This window comes from Fulmarus glacialis, unplaced genomic scaffold (assembly GCF_000690835.1).
Source record: "Fulmarus glacialis isolate BGI_N327 unplaced genomic scaffold, ASM69083v1 scaffold13669, whole genome shotgun sequence".
Lineage (NCBI taxonomy): Eukaryota > Metazoa > Chordata > Aves > Procellariiformes > Procellariidae > Fulmarus > Fulmarus glacialis.
In genome coordinates this window covers 29,708-44,140 of record NW_009235357.1, presented here as the reverse complement: position 1 = coordinate 44,140, position 14,433 = coordinate 29,708, and the positions used below count along the sequence as shown (strand labels likewise).

Genomic DNA, 14,433 nt, shown 5'->3' with positions numbered 1-14,433 from the left:
CACCCTAAATGATTCTATGATTATATATTTAATCTGTCCCTTTAATAAAATCTAGCTTTCCTACCCTGATGCATCCTTGAAGATGAAGCTTCACCTGATGTGGCTGAGTTGATCTTAGGTGCAGAGTTCTAACATTTCTTCTTCATGTCCTGGTATTCAGCTGTTCCTTGGCAGGCCCATTCAGCTCACAGAAATGGCGACAGAATAATCCAGTGGGAAAAGGTGAGCAGCTTTTTGATGCTTTAGGAAGCTGGTTTGGCTTACTTTGAAGAGCCATACAGCAGAATTCATGGAGTGAGTCAAGGGGCAGCATGTAAATGAGCAGAAGGAGCATGGAAATCATCATGGTCTAAAGGAAGTTGTTGTTTAGTTTGTATCTTGTGAAACTGTACCGAGCCTATGAGGTAGATGTGAGTTTGGGGAGAGAAACCTGCATCGCCAAAGATGAAAAGGGGTGTTGGTCTTCTGTGAACCTTCCAAAGGTGCTCATTTCTAGAGGCAAGGAAACCTTAATGAGCCTGAGAAGAAGAAAGAATCTAGAAAGCAAGCAAACAAACAGACAAAAAAAACACCCCACCTTGGATTTTTATTAGCTATTTCTAAGGTGAATTGTGACTTGAACTCAAAATGTTTTAAGAAAATCCTGATTCTTCCCTTTCTTCCTTTCAAAGTGCTTGTCCTGCTTTCTGAATGTCTACCATATAATTGGTAAATGTTTGGCTTTAAATATATAGGAAACACAGTTTTCCTAGGCAATATCTTTCTGGCCTGGACAGATAAAAATTTCCCTGAAAAAGAGGGGTTTTTCCCCAAAAGAGACTAGTGTATGCATTACTGAGATACGTATATGTACAGCCTCCCTAGTTTTATTTAGGTGTTTCTTTAATACAGAGTTGAAACAAATCAAACTATTCAGAGATTATGTGCTCTACTCGGTAATCCAACAAAAGGATGCCTATTGTCTCATTCTTTACTGGCTCCTTTTCAGTGTCCAGGTTCCTTGTTATTCCCTTTATTTTTTTGAATTGCAGAGTGATGAAATATTTGGAAAACTCAAATCCCATGCTTCTATTTTGATGTGTTTTTTCCTGTGCTCGGGCAAATATCTGCAAAAATTGTTTTAACTGGGGATGCTATTTCATCACTGTGAACCGTTTGAAGAATGCCAGTGCAGGGACTGCTACTATGGGCAGATTGTGTGATATCCTTCATTACGTTTAAGCATCGTTTGTCACTGACATGCTGTGAGCTGGATTAAGTGATATATTTTGAATTAAAAAGCACACAACTTGTCAAAGCCCAGATCAGCGGAGAATCTTTTGTGTGTATGTTTTTTCCATCTCCTTTGGATTATTTTTTGAACAATTTTTGTGCAGTACAAAATCTGGGGCATTATGCTGGGAACGTTAGTAACAGGGCTACAATGCAAATGAGACCTAGATGTGTTTGTCAATTAATATTCTTAATGGTCTAGTGCTGGTGCCCTTCATCTCCTCAGTTCTGCATAGGACTGGATTCTCGTTCACTCAGCAGTCTGGAAGGCATTTGGAGTGTCATAGTGCAATGAGGGGTAGAAATGAATGCAAGTTCTGCCACCCTGGAATTCTTCTCCGTCTGTTAGCTGGCTAAAACTCCCACAATGGGAGAAGGTTGACCCCTGTTTTCCTATTACAGTGGCTGGTTTGGTGTGAGACTTTTGTTTGACAGAAACGTAGGAAATCTGCGTGTTTGCTTCCATGCACAACACATTTCGGTGGATAGGCTACTTGACTTGAAGTCAAAAAGCATGAATTATGTTCTTGGCTCTGCAGCTGACAGCTTTGGCACTGGGTATTTTTTAAGAAGGAGTAGTTTTGCTAAATGGAAGCAAAATTTGTAGTGAAATAGTGCGGAGCACAGTGTCAAGAAATGACTGTGGGCGTTGTCATCATGTGGATTCAAGCTGTTCCTGAAAGAAGTAAAACAAAAAAAGTTGTGCTTACTTGTTGTCTAGTAAGCAGTTCTCATTTGATGGTTTTAAAAGTTTTCATGCAACTTAAGACGTAAAGATTGGTCTTTGAATGCCTGGAATAGGCATGTTGTACTTACGTAGCATTTGCCAGTGCTGTTGTAGATAGAATTTACAAGTGAATAGCGTAGCTTTTGAGTGAAACATGATTAAGAAAAGTTTTTGACATCACTTTTTTGCATTAAAAACAGTTCTGTTTGTGTTCTGTGTAGTGATATTCAACTTATCAAATTTATGAAGAACAAATGATTAGAAATGTTATGCTCAGTTTATATTTTCTTTAAATAGGCCTTTTTAGATAACCCTTACCTTGAGATTATTGCTTCTAAATGCATTTTGGAAAAAAACGTTTCTCGCACAGTCTGATAATACGTGATGAATGTGCTTGTTACAAGCAAAATACCTTTGCTCTGTTAGCAAGGTATTTGTTCTTGTCAAGTAATTTGGGAGAAAGCAAAGGCTATATCTAACTGATAATTCTCCATTGGAGGGAGGGGGAAGAAAGGATTGTCTGCACAGCTCATTTCTACATGAAATTTTTTTTCTTCTTCAAAAGTTGTCATTCCAGTGCAGAGGTATACTTACTTGTACAGTATGTGACTTTTTTTTTTAAACTTCATGCATCCTGATAATATAACCATCTTGATTTTATCAACCATCTTGATTTTACTCGAATGTGAAAGCAGAACTGATGATCTCTTAACATGTAGTTGTCCATTATCTGTGTTTCTGCTTCATGACCCTAGGAGGGGGGAAAAAAAAAGGAGTTTCTGCCTTGAAGAGCAATTGTATGTTACTCCTAGTGGATATCTTTTGCAAACCATTTTTTATCACTTCTCTTCCTTTAATCTGAGCCATTCATCATTCTGGGAACCTGTTTCTTCAGGACAATCTGTTGCTCTTCTGGGGTTTGCTGTATAGGTGCAGGAGCCTACACAAAAAGTAGGAAATGCTTCTCTGAATTAGACCATTTATTGGTAGAAAACGAGGTACCTCTTTTTTTTTTTTTTTTCCTTTGTGTTATGTTGGCTGTATTGTAAAAGGTCCATGGGTAAATACTTTTTCTCATCCTTCTAGATCCTAGCCAAAGATCTGCTGTACCATATGCAGATACTTCATGAAAACACTTCTTGCATCAAAGTGATTTGAGCGTCCTTCCTTACTGCAGGGGAAAGGCCTTGTAAAGGTCCTGTTCCACTTCAGTCATTTTTCACTATGTTTAATTAAGAATACTTGGCAGGCTCTGGATATGCAGCTTCTGTTACATGATCATCTTTTCGTAGTCATCTTTTAATAGGCTAGTAGGCTTCGGCTTATAGCTGAAAAAGAGGAGGTGTGGACCTTTACACCACACACTGATGTACAGATTGTTTCTCATTTCGCTCAGCCTCTGCTGCCTGTTGAGGGGATCTCTTGGGGATCCTCCAGAAATTGAAATGGATCAGCATCTTTGAATCCCTATAACTCTAGGGCCATCCAATTTTGTCTGTCATGATTGCCTTTATGCAGGCAGGTGACATGTGGGCGCAGTTTCTGAATCCTCTGATAATGTACCTAGTCTTTGAGACCAGGTATGGTGCCGACATCTTGATGCAGCTCTGGAGTCCCTCCACTTGGCTGCTCATATCAGTGGCTAGAAGAGCCTCTGTCCCCATCCTTTACAGGCTTTACTTTCAGTTAAACTTGAAGTTCTTGATCATCTTCAGTATAGGAGTCTGTCTTTAGGGAAAACCTGGACTCAGCTTTCAAGTTTTTTATGCTTAAGTCCATGGTAGCAGATGACGGGGGTGGGGGCGTTGGGGAAGGATCCCTTTTTTGTGTCACTTCCATAACGGAGCCAGCAAGACCATTTCAGGTTTCCTTTGTGCTTACTTTACACAGCCTTGCCTAGATTATGTGCGAGGAAACACCCTTTTTCTTTGCTGGTTAGAGAGGAAGAGATCAAAACAGACAGTGCTATGTGTAAGACTTCTAATTAGCTTTTCAGCTGGGGAGACTATGCCAAGGTAAGGAAGCTCTTTTTTCACCTGAGCGAGTGGAGAGATGCTGCCTTCTGCTCTAAGGCTTTGGTGTGACATTCTGAGGTTGCTCTGTTGAGTTTTCTGGGAGCTGTGCTTTTCTTTTCACAGTCCCAGTTTATAGAATGGATCATGCTTAGTTTTCAATTTATTTTTCCCCACGTGATTCACAAACTTTTTATTCTCTGGATAGACTCCTACAAAGAACCAAGGTATGTGTATCTCATTGGAGTTGAGCTTGCTTTCAAAAAGAGTTTCAGTTTTAAATGTCTGTGGATAATAGATGTCATATAGCTTTGAAATGTGAAAGGTTTGTAATTGTATCTGTAGTCTTGTGCTGGGCGTGAAGTTAGGCCTTAATTTCCTTTACCCTTTGTAAAGAGGCATGCAGGTAAGGTCAAAAGACAGTATCTGGAACAGTGCTGGTTTGCTAGTTTAAAAAAAAAAAATTTTTTTTTCCATCTCGCTTTTAAAAAATTGAATAGAGGAATTCCTATCCTGGAGAAATTGTTTTCCTCCAAAATGAAATATCCAGATGCAAAAGCCTTCACCTTTCTGTTAATTCATCAGTCTCTTCACAGCTCCTGTTTTGACTATGCAAGAAAATTTGCAGTAACATTCCTAGACTTCGTGATTTTTTTTTTTTTTTTTTAATTTCTTTTCAGGTTCCTTTTAAATTTTGGTGGAATCAATCCATCTGTCTTTCTCATTTTCGTACACAGAAAAGACAGTTCAAAACCAAGGAAGAAGAGTCCTTGCTGTTATAACAAATACAGCTCATAGACAATGTTTCGCCATTTTTTTTGTCCATGTCATCACAGTCCTTTTTTTGGTGATACTTCTCTATTTGGAAAGTGTGAATGTGAGTCTGTTCAGAGGAGTGAGTTTTTTCTTTAGAAATGTTGATGGAGATTCTAAACTATTTTGACCAGACTCTAATGATGGTCTTGAACTACGTATATGTGCTCTGGAAGTGGGAAGCCCCAGTCAGAGCCTGGTGTCGGCACGCTGTGCAGGCTGAATGGTGTTCACCATTGGCAGCTCAGTGCTGAAGGTGGAAGCCTGCGTTCATCCTAGTTCTGCTGGCTAGTGCAGAAATGGGGTCACAGTCAGAACACAGGACATTGAATTCAGTCTTGATTTTAAATGGAAAACCCCAAAAAAAACCCCCCAAGCACCCCTCCCCCAAAATGCTCTACCTTTTCCACTGCTGTCTGAATTCTTACCCTTCTGCAGTTAAAATTGTCCCACTAATGAAAAATGCAGTCTACAGATGGAGGTTTTGGTTAGCACTGTGTACTGAATTTGGCATGTGTTCTATCTGTCACTGCCTGTGAAAGTTACTTACATAAAGTCTAGGGGAAAAGTTCACTTAAGGCTTAAATTTCACAGCATTCATGCGGCATAGATGGAGCTGATAGCTTGACCTGTTTTCCAATAAAGTCATCTGTTTGGCTGTATGATTAGCTTATCATTCTTACAAATATCTTACTACATGTTTGAGAGCGTGTCTGTTATTTGCGGCTATTATAATTTTGTTTCTCTTTTCCTTTTTGCTTGCTGGAGCCAAGCCCACAGTTCTGCAGGTGTTTATATGTAATTTTACATGTGCAACTGAAGGGATTACTCACATGTATACAGTTATTTCTGCATAAGGACTTCCTGGATTCAGCAGTTAAATTGTTAAGACTTGATACAGGCTGCTAAAACACAGCATTACTCAAGGTAATGGAGTTGTGGTAATTTTTACTATAAAATATTATAGTCAGAATATGAATTTTCAAATAATCTGCACTGTGTTTCTTAAGTCTTTTTTTTTTTTTTTTTTTTGTTAATTAAAGTTTCAAGTAGGTTTCCTGGTGGGGTGAACCCATATGTGCTTGGAAGAAGAATAACTTGCTACATAGCGATCGTGTTTCTGACACTTAATTTTTTTAAAAACCCTAAGATTACAGTACTGCTTTTTCCTGGGGCCTTTTAAAGTGAGAGTTAGTTAAACTCCTGGTAGACTTCCCTACTCTGGTTTTGATGTGTTTCTGTGTGAAACTGACGGCAGGATTTGTTTAAGTATGTAGGCCACTATTGTATTAGAATTACATAACTGTGTTGAGTGGTGGAAACAGATGAAAAGACGGGGATGTACGGCGTCCCCTCACAGATTATATCCTGCAACAATGAAGACAGCTCAAGCTCTGCAGAGAATGTGGTCACATGCAATCAAAAAGTTGGGGCTTTTGAAAGGGCACGTGAGTCGCTTTTTGTTGCATCTTGCTCCAAGTCTTTTCTTCCCCCCGCCTTCCCCTCATATATCCCTCCCCTCTCCCAACTCACTTTTATAGCCAGTTAACTGTTGTGGCAGGTCTTCTGGTTTTGTTCTTCTTTCAGTCTGAATGAAGTTGTCTTCGGTGATCTCTCAGTAGCAAGTAATTACGTAAATCTCTGATGACTGTCAGTGAGAGTTGCAACAGCTGCCTGTTCATAGCACACAGATGATTTTAGCTCTTTTACTAGTTTCCTGTCAAAGATTCTGTTAAGCAGTCTGTTTTGGTTATGTAGAAAGCACCTGTCATTTTGGTATATGAACATTAGGCAGATTTAAGCAAATCCTGACTAATTAGAAATGGACTGACTTCAATCACTAATGAATTTAGACTAGCTAGTTATAGTAATTTGTGTTTACTGCAGGTAGCCTGCTATCTGTGTGAAACCTGGGTGGACTTGCAAAACAATTACTATTAGTAACTGGAGGTGGGGTTCATAACCATTTTGCCTGCTTTTCTCCAGTGTTTTGATGTGCAATCTTGCAGTGAAATTTCAATCCTATAAGGGATGCACAGGCTGTACAGGATCCCTTTGTGCTTCCTTACAGATGAAGTATGAAGAAATTGGCAAAGTGATGGAGGCTTTTTGTAAACCATCACTTGATGCATTCAGAGGAGTCACATTATTAGACGTGGAATACAGGAATTTTGCGATTGTGGTGGAGACTTCAATCTTAGTTTTGATCAGATCCTCGACTGATGATTTATAACATTTGTAGTCTCTCCCTCCCTCTCAATCTTCTCCATTAATCTGTCAATATGGGTTAGCATCATGGCAATGGCAAGCAGCAGTACATTTTACAATGTTAAAGAGATTATTGCTTAGAGATTTGAGGGAGTACAGATGTGTTTTGTGCCTTATGGGCTTCCAAGGTGACCATTCAGTTCTCTGAACTGTGTTACAGAGCCTGCATAGCTTTATCAGTATGGCAGAACTAGACCTGTTGTCTTGGTAATAATGTTGCACAAATTCAGCTTTGCAAGTACATAGTGTACTTCGTTCGCTAATATAGCATACAGCAAATGGGAGAGAGTTTCCCAAGGAGCAGTTTCTAAAAATGTACTACTTTAACAAATGCTTATGAATTTAAAAGTGAATTATTCAATTAGCTTTTGTTTAATGTTCAGTAACAGTTTAAAGCTAAAAATAAAGCCCCAAAATTTACACAGAAAGTACCTGAGACAGACGCTGATACTATGAGGAACTTTTCCTAGGCAAAGATGAGATGGTACTAGAGGCTCAACGTCTTGCAAGACTTTAATTGTGGTGTCTGTAGGCAGTAGTTTCTCTTCCATTCCCATTACTTATTTTTGTGATCAGATACCGTGAGACTGACTTGTCAGAGCGAAATAAACTTAACCCTGTTAGTTTACAATGCCTTGATTTACTACACAATGTGTCTCTCCAATTGTGCTCAGGGTTTTACTTGTGCCACTGCTCATGGGAGGCCTCGTTTTCTGGAAGGAAATTCCTGTAAGCTTACCTGTTTCATGCCCATAATTCGGTCCCCGATATCTTTACTGTGCTTTCCTCAGTGATTTTTCTGCGGTGTTGTACTGAATAAGCAGTCATTTCTCAGGCCTTCCTTTAGTAGTGTATTGAAAGACCTGGCGGAACAGTAAGGCAACTATGCTGCTCTTTGTCCCCGCGGGTAGTAAGCTCTCGTCGATTGCATCCTGCCTGCCTTGCTATTTTGCCTGCGCAGAGCTCGACTCAGTATTCTAGGCTAGGAGGTAGTGTTGGCAAGAACTGCGTACAGTGCAAACTGAATTTAAGTGATGTTCTTGTTACATGTGTAAGTTGTTGAGGCTTTGATACAGTGAGAAGGATGGAAAAGATTTTCCATCTCCCCTCCTTATACAAAATTTGAACCCACCTGCTTGTCCTTCAAATTTTACCCATCATTTGATACTGTCTTTCATTTCTAAAACTTTCTTCAGTGAAGTCAACTGGAATTTAAATGACACTGAGGCCCTTCTTTAGCACAGCCTAGTTTTCCAGAGAGCTTAAAAATATTCTACAGAAGAGCAGGACAGTGATGGTGTAGCGAAGAGTTGGTAGTAGGTAATGTTTACACATTTTCATACATGCCGGGCAAGCAAGTCTAGTCACTTCTGTTTACCACAGTATCACAGCAGCTCAGAAAAAGCGCTTAATTTTTTTACTGATGAAAGGTTCTCTGTGGAAGGGAATATGTGTAGTGAGACAGTTCAGTGTCAGCTAGTTGACGTGTTAGACGTGTCAGCTGGTTAAATGGGAATATCAGATAAAATAATTTCACCATGTGCTTCAGCAGAGTAATTCACTGACCCAAGGCATGTATGTTTTAATACTAACAGTTATAAATGCCACTTATTCTTGTCTTATTTAGATGAGTAGAAATTTAGAAATACTTACTTGTATTATTTTTAATGTAAGCCATCCTCTCCAGCTATTTTAAATGAATTTTTTAATTAGACCCAAAAGGTTCTGGTTCATTCTTGTTCATTTTCTGGGAGAACAGTGGAAATTTAACACTGTTCAGTGTTGTAGAATTCCTGGTAAGAATGCTGAATGTTTTGCGTATTCCCTCAGGAACTCTGAGCAGGACTTAACATTTTAAGTTTGTTTTTTCAGTACAGTGATTGTGCAATGGAAAATGTAAACCTAGTTCCTCTCAGGGGTGCTCAGAATCCACTGGAAGAATACATCATGGGGTTCTTTGCATTCGAAAAACAGCATCCATAGCTTGCTAAACGGTTGTGTACTGCCAGAAGACTTTTACTCTGGAAATACAGGGGATGCTTTCAAGTACAGCCATACCCCTCTTCTGTCACTTCTCTGTCTATTGTTTTGGAGTTTAGTTGCCAGTAATCCCTTTAATGCCTTTAAAAAGACAGTTAAGTTAAAACTGAGCTTCTGTCTGAACTTCAGTTTTCTGAGCAAACTCTTAGCTTCCCAAGAAAGACGACCGCTTTTAGCAGTAAAAACAAATAAACCTACGGCTTGAGTATGTGCATGCATGTACTCATGCAATGCCTGGATTTTTCTTCTGCAGTGGATGCTTTGCATTTTGAAATGTTTGCAGTGCGTCAAATATTGTGGCTCATTTTTCTCCTCATTTTACAGGGCAGGCACTATATGATGTATCACAGCTGGGTGATTATTCTGTATTATATTTTAAGCTGTAATGTTGGAAAGATTTCAGGTTATATCACGTAAGATAAACTGATCAGTTCAGGATCAGTTTTAACTGGAAATGTGGGAAAAAAATGTTTCTGGGAAGTGTCACAGAAATGGATATACCAGTGCTATATAGTGATACACTGTGTTTTCCTGTAAAATTTAATTTCTTGGGGAACCTAAATACTCGGTTACGTAATTCATAGCGAACAAAAGATTTTGTTAAATCCACATGAACAAGAAGCAGAACATCTGAAGGCTAGTTCATTTTGAAAACCGCAGTTTCAACTGCTAATCTTATTGCATACTGGAATGGAGAGGTCTTCCTTAAGTATTTTGTGTGTTACTTGAATCAGGGCTATATAATGCTAGTGTGGTCTGAATTAAATGATTTTGCTGAATGAGACTTTTAAAAAAAATCAGAATGAGCTGTTAAATCGATGAAATGTGAAGGGATTCTGCCACCCTGGACCTATTAATATTTTTTGTCTTTTTAAAAGAAAATTCATCATTAATTGAAATACATGCATTTCATACTAACTCTACCAAATTATTAGAATATGCATATTATTTTTATACCTGTGTTTTAATAGGGTATTTCACATTTTAATTTAGATAGTTGTATGCTTTGTGTTTTACTAATTGGTTTCTGTGTGTGCAACAGGCCCCAGGCATGGAAGAGCTGATATGGGAACAGTACACTGTGACCTTACAAAAGGTGAGTGAGTGCCTGTTGTATTTTTAGTTTTCGAATATTCAAGCACTGGTTTAGTCTCAATATGTTTTGCGATAGATGTTATTAGCATATCTGAGTCTAGAATAGGATTAATTTGTTGTCCAAATCAGATGTTTTTAATTTTAAAGCTTAATTGCTAGTTACTCATAGAATAGCGTGACTCCTTAACGTTAAGAGTAAATTAAGTTAACAATTTAAGTGCTATATTTGCTACTGTTTGGTATTTGTAATGACAGTATAATATACCACATACCAGCCACATAGCTAAATTCATCATTGAATAACCTTAAAACCAAAGCAGATGGTTCTATCAAGCAGTTGTGGTTAATGTCCAGACTTTATAATAATCACTGAATGTGATTTCACTTTTTTTTTTTTATACTTTAATATCTACCAGTGTAGAATCTAGTGGAAAACTACTATCATCAAAATTTCTAAAATACATGGACTATAGATGTCACTTTTAACAATTCTTCTAAGAAAAGAGGAAGTATCTCATTATGTAGAGTACTTCTGAGTTAAAGAAAGTAGACCTCTTGTTTCTGAGTTCTCTAATGGCTAGGCTGCCACACCATGGTACAGGATGTGCGCTTTGGCAGCGGCGGTGGTGGTCTTCCCGGCTGTTCTAATGATCTGGGTTCAGTGAGCAGCCTGTACTGTGCTGCTTACATTTTATCACATGTTTACAATGAACTCAACTTGATGACCCAAAGTAAAATAGCCATCTCTCCTACACAGGCTGTTTTATGTGCTGAATTGTTGAGAAACGATTGTTTTTCAGGTTACGGAGGTAGACAGGAGAAACATTGTAGAAGCAGACCTTAGTTCCTGTAACTTCCAACTTTTCAGATCTTCAATATCGTGTAAATGAGCATTACTTTGCCTCAGAGACAGGCTTATACTACTGAAGTGGCAAAGGCTATTGGGCTTGCTGCGTCAGCCACTACCAATGAATTTTACCATTATTTTGAATTCTGTATTGTTTTGGCTTGAAGCATCAAACTGCTTCCTGTAAAACTAAGGTGCAGCAAGTGAAGTGCTGTTGAAAAAAAAGAACCAAATACATTGCTTTTTTCCTCCTCAAAGAAATAACCACTGAAGTGGACATCAGTGGAACATGAGCTGGCATGTGGTGAACTACACACGCTGTGTGAGTTGGGGGAAAAGCACCACTTTAATTTGGTGTATTACTTTGCCACTGTCTAAATGTAGTATAATTTGTATTTTATAGTGATAGGTGGTGTATGTTAAACAGCTGATAAAATTAAACCTGTGTGTTTAACAAAATGTATAGTTTTGTGCACACCTTCTCGTCTGCCATTCAGTTACAGTAACAGTTCTCAGGTCTAGTGTTATACACATGCTTCCTTTGCACCCTATTAAGTATTTCCCTGATTTTATGAATGCCATCTTAGGGCTTTTATGGATCTGATATTTCTATGGTGACAGGCTTGACATAAATTGCATATTTAAAATAGTTGTTTGTGAGAGAGGATAATTAAAGAGAATTCACAAGTTCACTGCCTGCTTTTTGTAATCAGCCATGATCTTGTTTAGTTTGATCGAGGAGTAGGTAGTTATTACAAACTAAATAGCAATCACAATGAAGATGAGATCCTGGAAAAGCTGTTCCAGTTTCCCAAGCATCACTAACAAAATAGATTTATCTAACAAATTTGGTATGAATAACCAATGGGATGGTGGAGCAAAATGCAGGCTAAGTTAGTTGAGTCCTTTGCTTAATTACTAACCATCCAAAACCTGTAGGCTGAGGTTTTGGAACATGGGAACATGTTGTCTTGTTACATGGATTTGTAAACCCATTCCTTTTTGAATCTAGAGGTGCTCTGTATTTCTGCAACTCTCTGCACACAACTATCATATTGTAGATAATACCTAGGTAGAGTGTCATCACAGTAACATTCACATTACTCTTCTTTCTCCCTATCAAAATTCCTGTGGATGGAATTGAGTTTTGTTGTGTTTTGTTTTGTTGTAAAGGATTCAAAACGAGGATTTGGGATTGCAGTTTCTGGTGGCAGAGATAACCCTCATTTTGAAAATGGTGAAACATCAATAGTCATTTCAGATGTTCTTCCAGGTGGTCCAGCAGATGGATTACTGCAGTAAGCAATTTCTTATTTCTTTGTCTGGGATATTTTGAGGGGCATGGCTGTAGAATACGTAAAACCTTTGGACAGGATTGGTTGAAATCCTGGAGATTTAATCCGCTCAAGATTTGATGCCCTCTTGAAAACCTAGATGTCTGTTTTAAATGAAAAAGAAAAAAAAAAGAAAAAAACAAAACAAAACAAAAAAACCCCAAACTCCACTCGGAGGTGTTTTTATTTGCTATTTTGTAAGAAATTAAATTTCAGTGGTGTTGAAAAGCTTTTATAGTTAAGTGTGTTTCTCTTAAGATTGCATTTCTTTTAAAGAAATAGTAGAAATACTTAGTATTTTAAAAGATACTCCCTGTTGTTCCTCTAGGAAACACATTTAGTGATCAATCATTAGTTTTCAGGAGAACGGCTTAAGTCAGCCCAAGAAGGGTCTTCACTCCTAAGGTGTCAGCAGCAATAATGGGGGAAGAAAGAAAAACAGACGTGTTTGCTAAATACTTACTTTGTATTTGAAAGAAAAAAATATGGAAATAAGGTGTTTCTGTAGTCCTTCTGGAAACATCATCCTTGGTGGGGCAGCATCTATCATGGACAAATAATTTTAAATCTGTAGGCTGAGATAAACAGTTTCTAGCCCACTGCTGACCAGTTTTTCATCCTTTGACTTGGAATACCTGATGAGGACTAGACAATTTAGAGGAATGCCTAAGTTGGGCAGTAATAGTAATTCACAAGAGTAGATTCTGTCCATTTTGCCAAACATTAATTTTTGGTGAGGTAATGAAAATGCTGACGTGGGAGTAGTTAGTGGATAAAAGGATTATTGTGAAGCAGGTCACAAACCGCTTTCAACATAAACGTACAAAACCTTCATTTTATAGCAGTGATCCCTGCACAAAACCACTATCGTCCATCCTGTTCCATAATCGCCTGTGATTTGGGAATAAAATCATGGCCACAATTTATGTAAGAGCCTAGGTAAATTGATGATGACAAGGCAATACCAAGCAATTTGGGCACATTCAGACAAAACATGTTCTGAAGAAAGCTGAATGCAAAGCCATTCCTCCAACAAACCAAGGAATATAGGCCTAACCTTCAGAGTGCGGGGGAAGTACAATCCTGCAATGGTTTTTAGGGTTGAGTGAGCATGTATAGATGGGAGCTCTTGACGTAGTGTTACAACATTAAGTTTGATACCGTCTTTGGATGTATGGACTGTGAAGAGAGCTATTTTAACTCTCACATAAAGCCCAGATGAAACTGATACTGGAATATAGTGTGCTGTTTGGGCATACTCATTCAGTAAGAGGAATTGGAAGGGTATGAAAAGAGGCACAAAAATCATTCAGGAGTTACAGAAAGTGCCTTACAAAGAGAGGCTTAAAGTATGTAATCTTCTTATTTAAAAAGAAGATTGTGATTTCACTTGATTACAGTGAAGAGAAAATAATGGGTACTACAGATTTCTTTTATCTAGCAGTAGCAGAAAACGGTACGGTAACCAGTGATTGGTTGAGCTAATGCTCTGACTGTAAGGTTAGTAACTGAGTAGACACCAGAATAAACTAATACAAGGAGTGGTAGATTTTTTTTTTTAAATCGCCTGCCCTTTTTGCGCTGAAATGCCTTTCTGGAAGATATGTTTTTTAATTAAACAGGTGTTACGGGCCTGTCTCCTGGGGGTGACTGAGTTCAGTCTTAATGGTCTACTTGACATGCAGGAGGTCTGAATAGACAAGTTAGTAATCTCTTTTGGCCTCTGTTTTAGGGCAGGGAGGACTTTGTGTATTATAGTTTGGTTGGGTTTTTTTCCCCCCAATCATCTTTCTTCAGAGTAGGTGGGACCTGAATAGCAGTCTTTCAGAAAAGTGTACTAGAGTGTTACTTGTGAAGATTTGTCTGAATACTGCTATGGCTGCAGCAATTTGAAGTTCCCTTGAAATTCTTATGTTGGCGTGAAAAAAATCTAGCATTAGGTGTGAAAGACTAGGAGTTCTGAAAGAACTGAAAAAAAAAAGAATAAAAGTTTTAATGGTCATCACAATATTCTTTAAAAAACAA

The 14,433-nt window shown here is 38.3% G+C and overlaps 1 protein-coding gene across 3 annotated transcripts in view; it reads left to right on the top strand.

Annotated features, from left to right (window-relative positions):
* The first annotated feature begins 6,200 nt into the window (after positions 1-6,200).
* Positions 6,201-14,433, top strand: part of TJP2 (tight junction protein 2) — a 28,451-nt gene continuing 20,218 nt past the window's right edge. For 2 of the 3 annotated variants that reach the window (XM_009586010.1, XM_009586008.1), the window contains exons 1-2: positions 10,168-10,228; positions 12,248-12,372. In XM_009586010.1, coding sequence (XP_009584305.1) covers positions 10,184-10,228; positions 12,248-12,372 — 170 coding nt within the window. In that variant the 5' untranslated portion in view covers positions 10,168-10,183. Of the gene's footprint in view, positions 6,273-10,167; positions 10,229-12,247; positions 12,373-14,433 lie in introns of those variants that run through there. The other variant, XM_009586009.1, reaches the window with a different exon arrangement.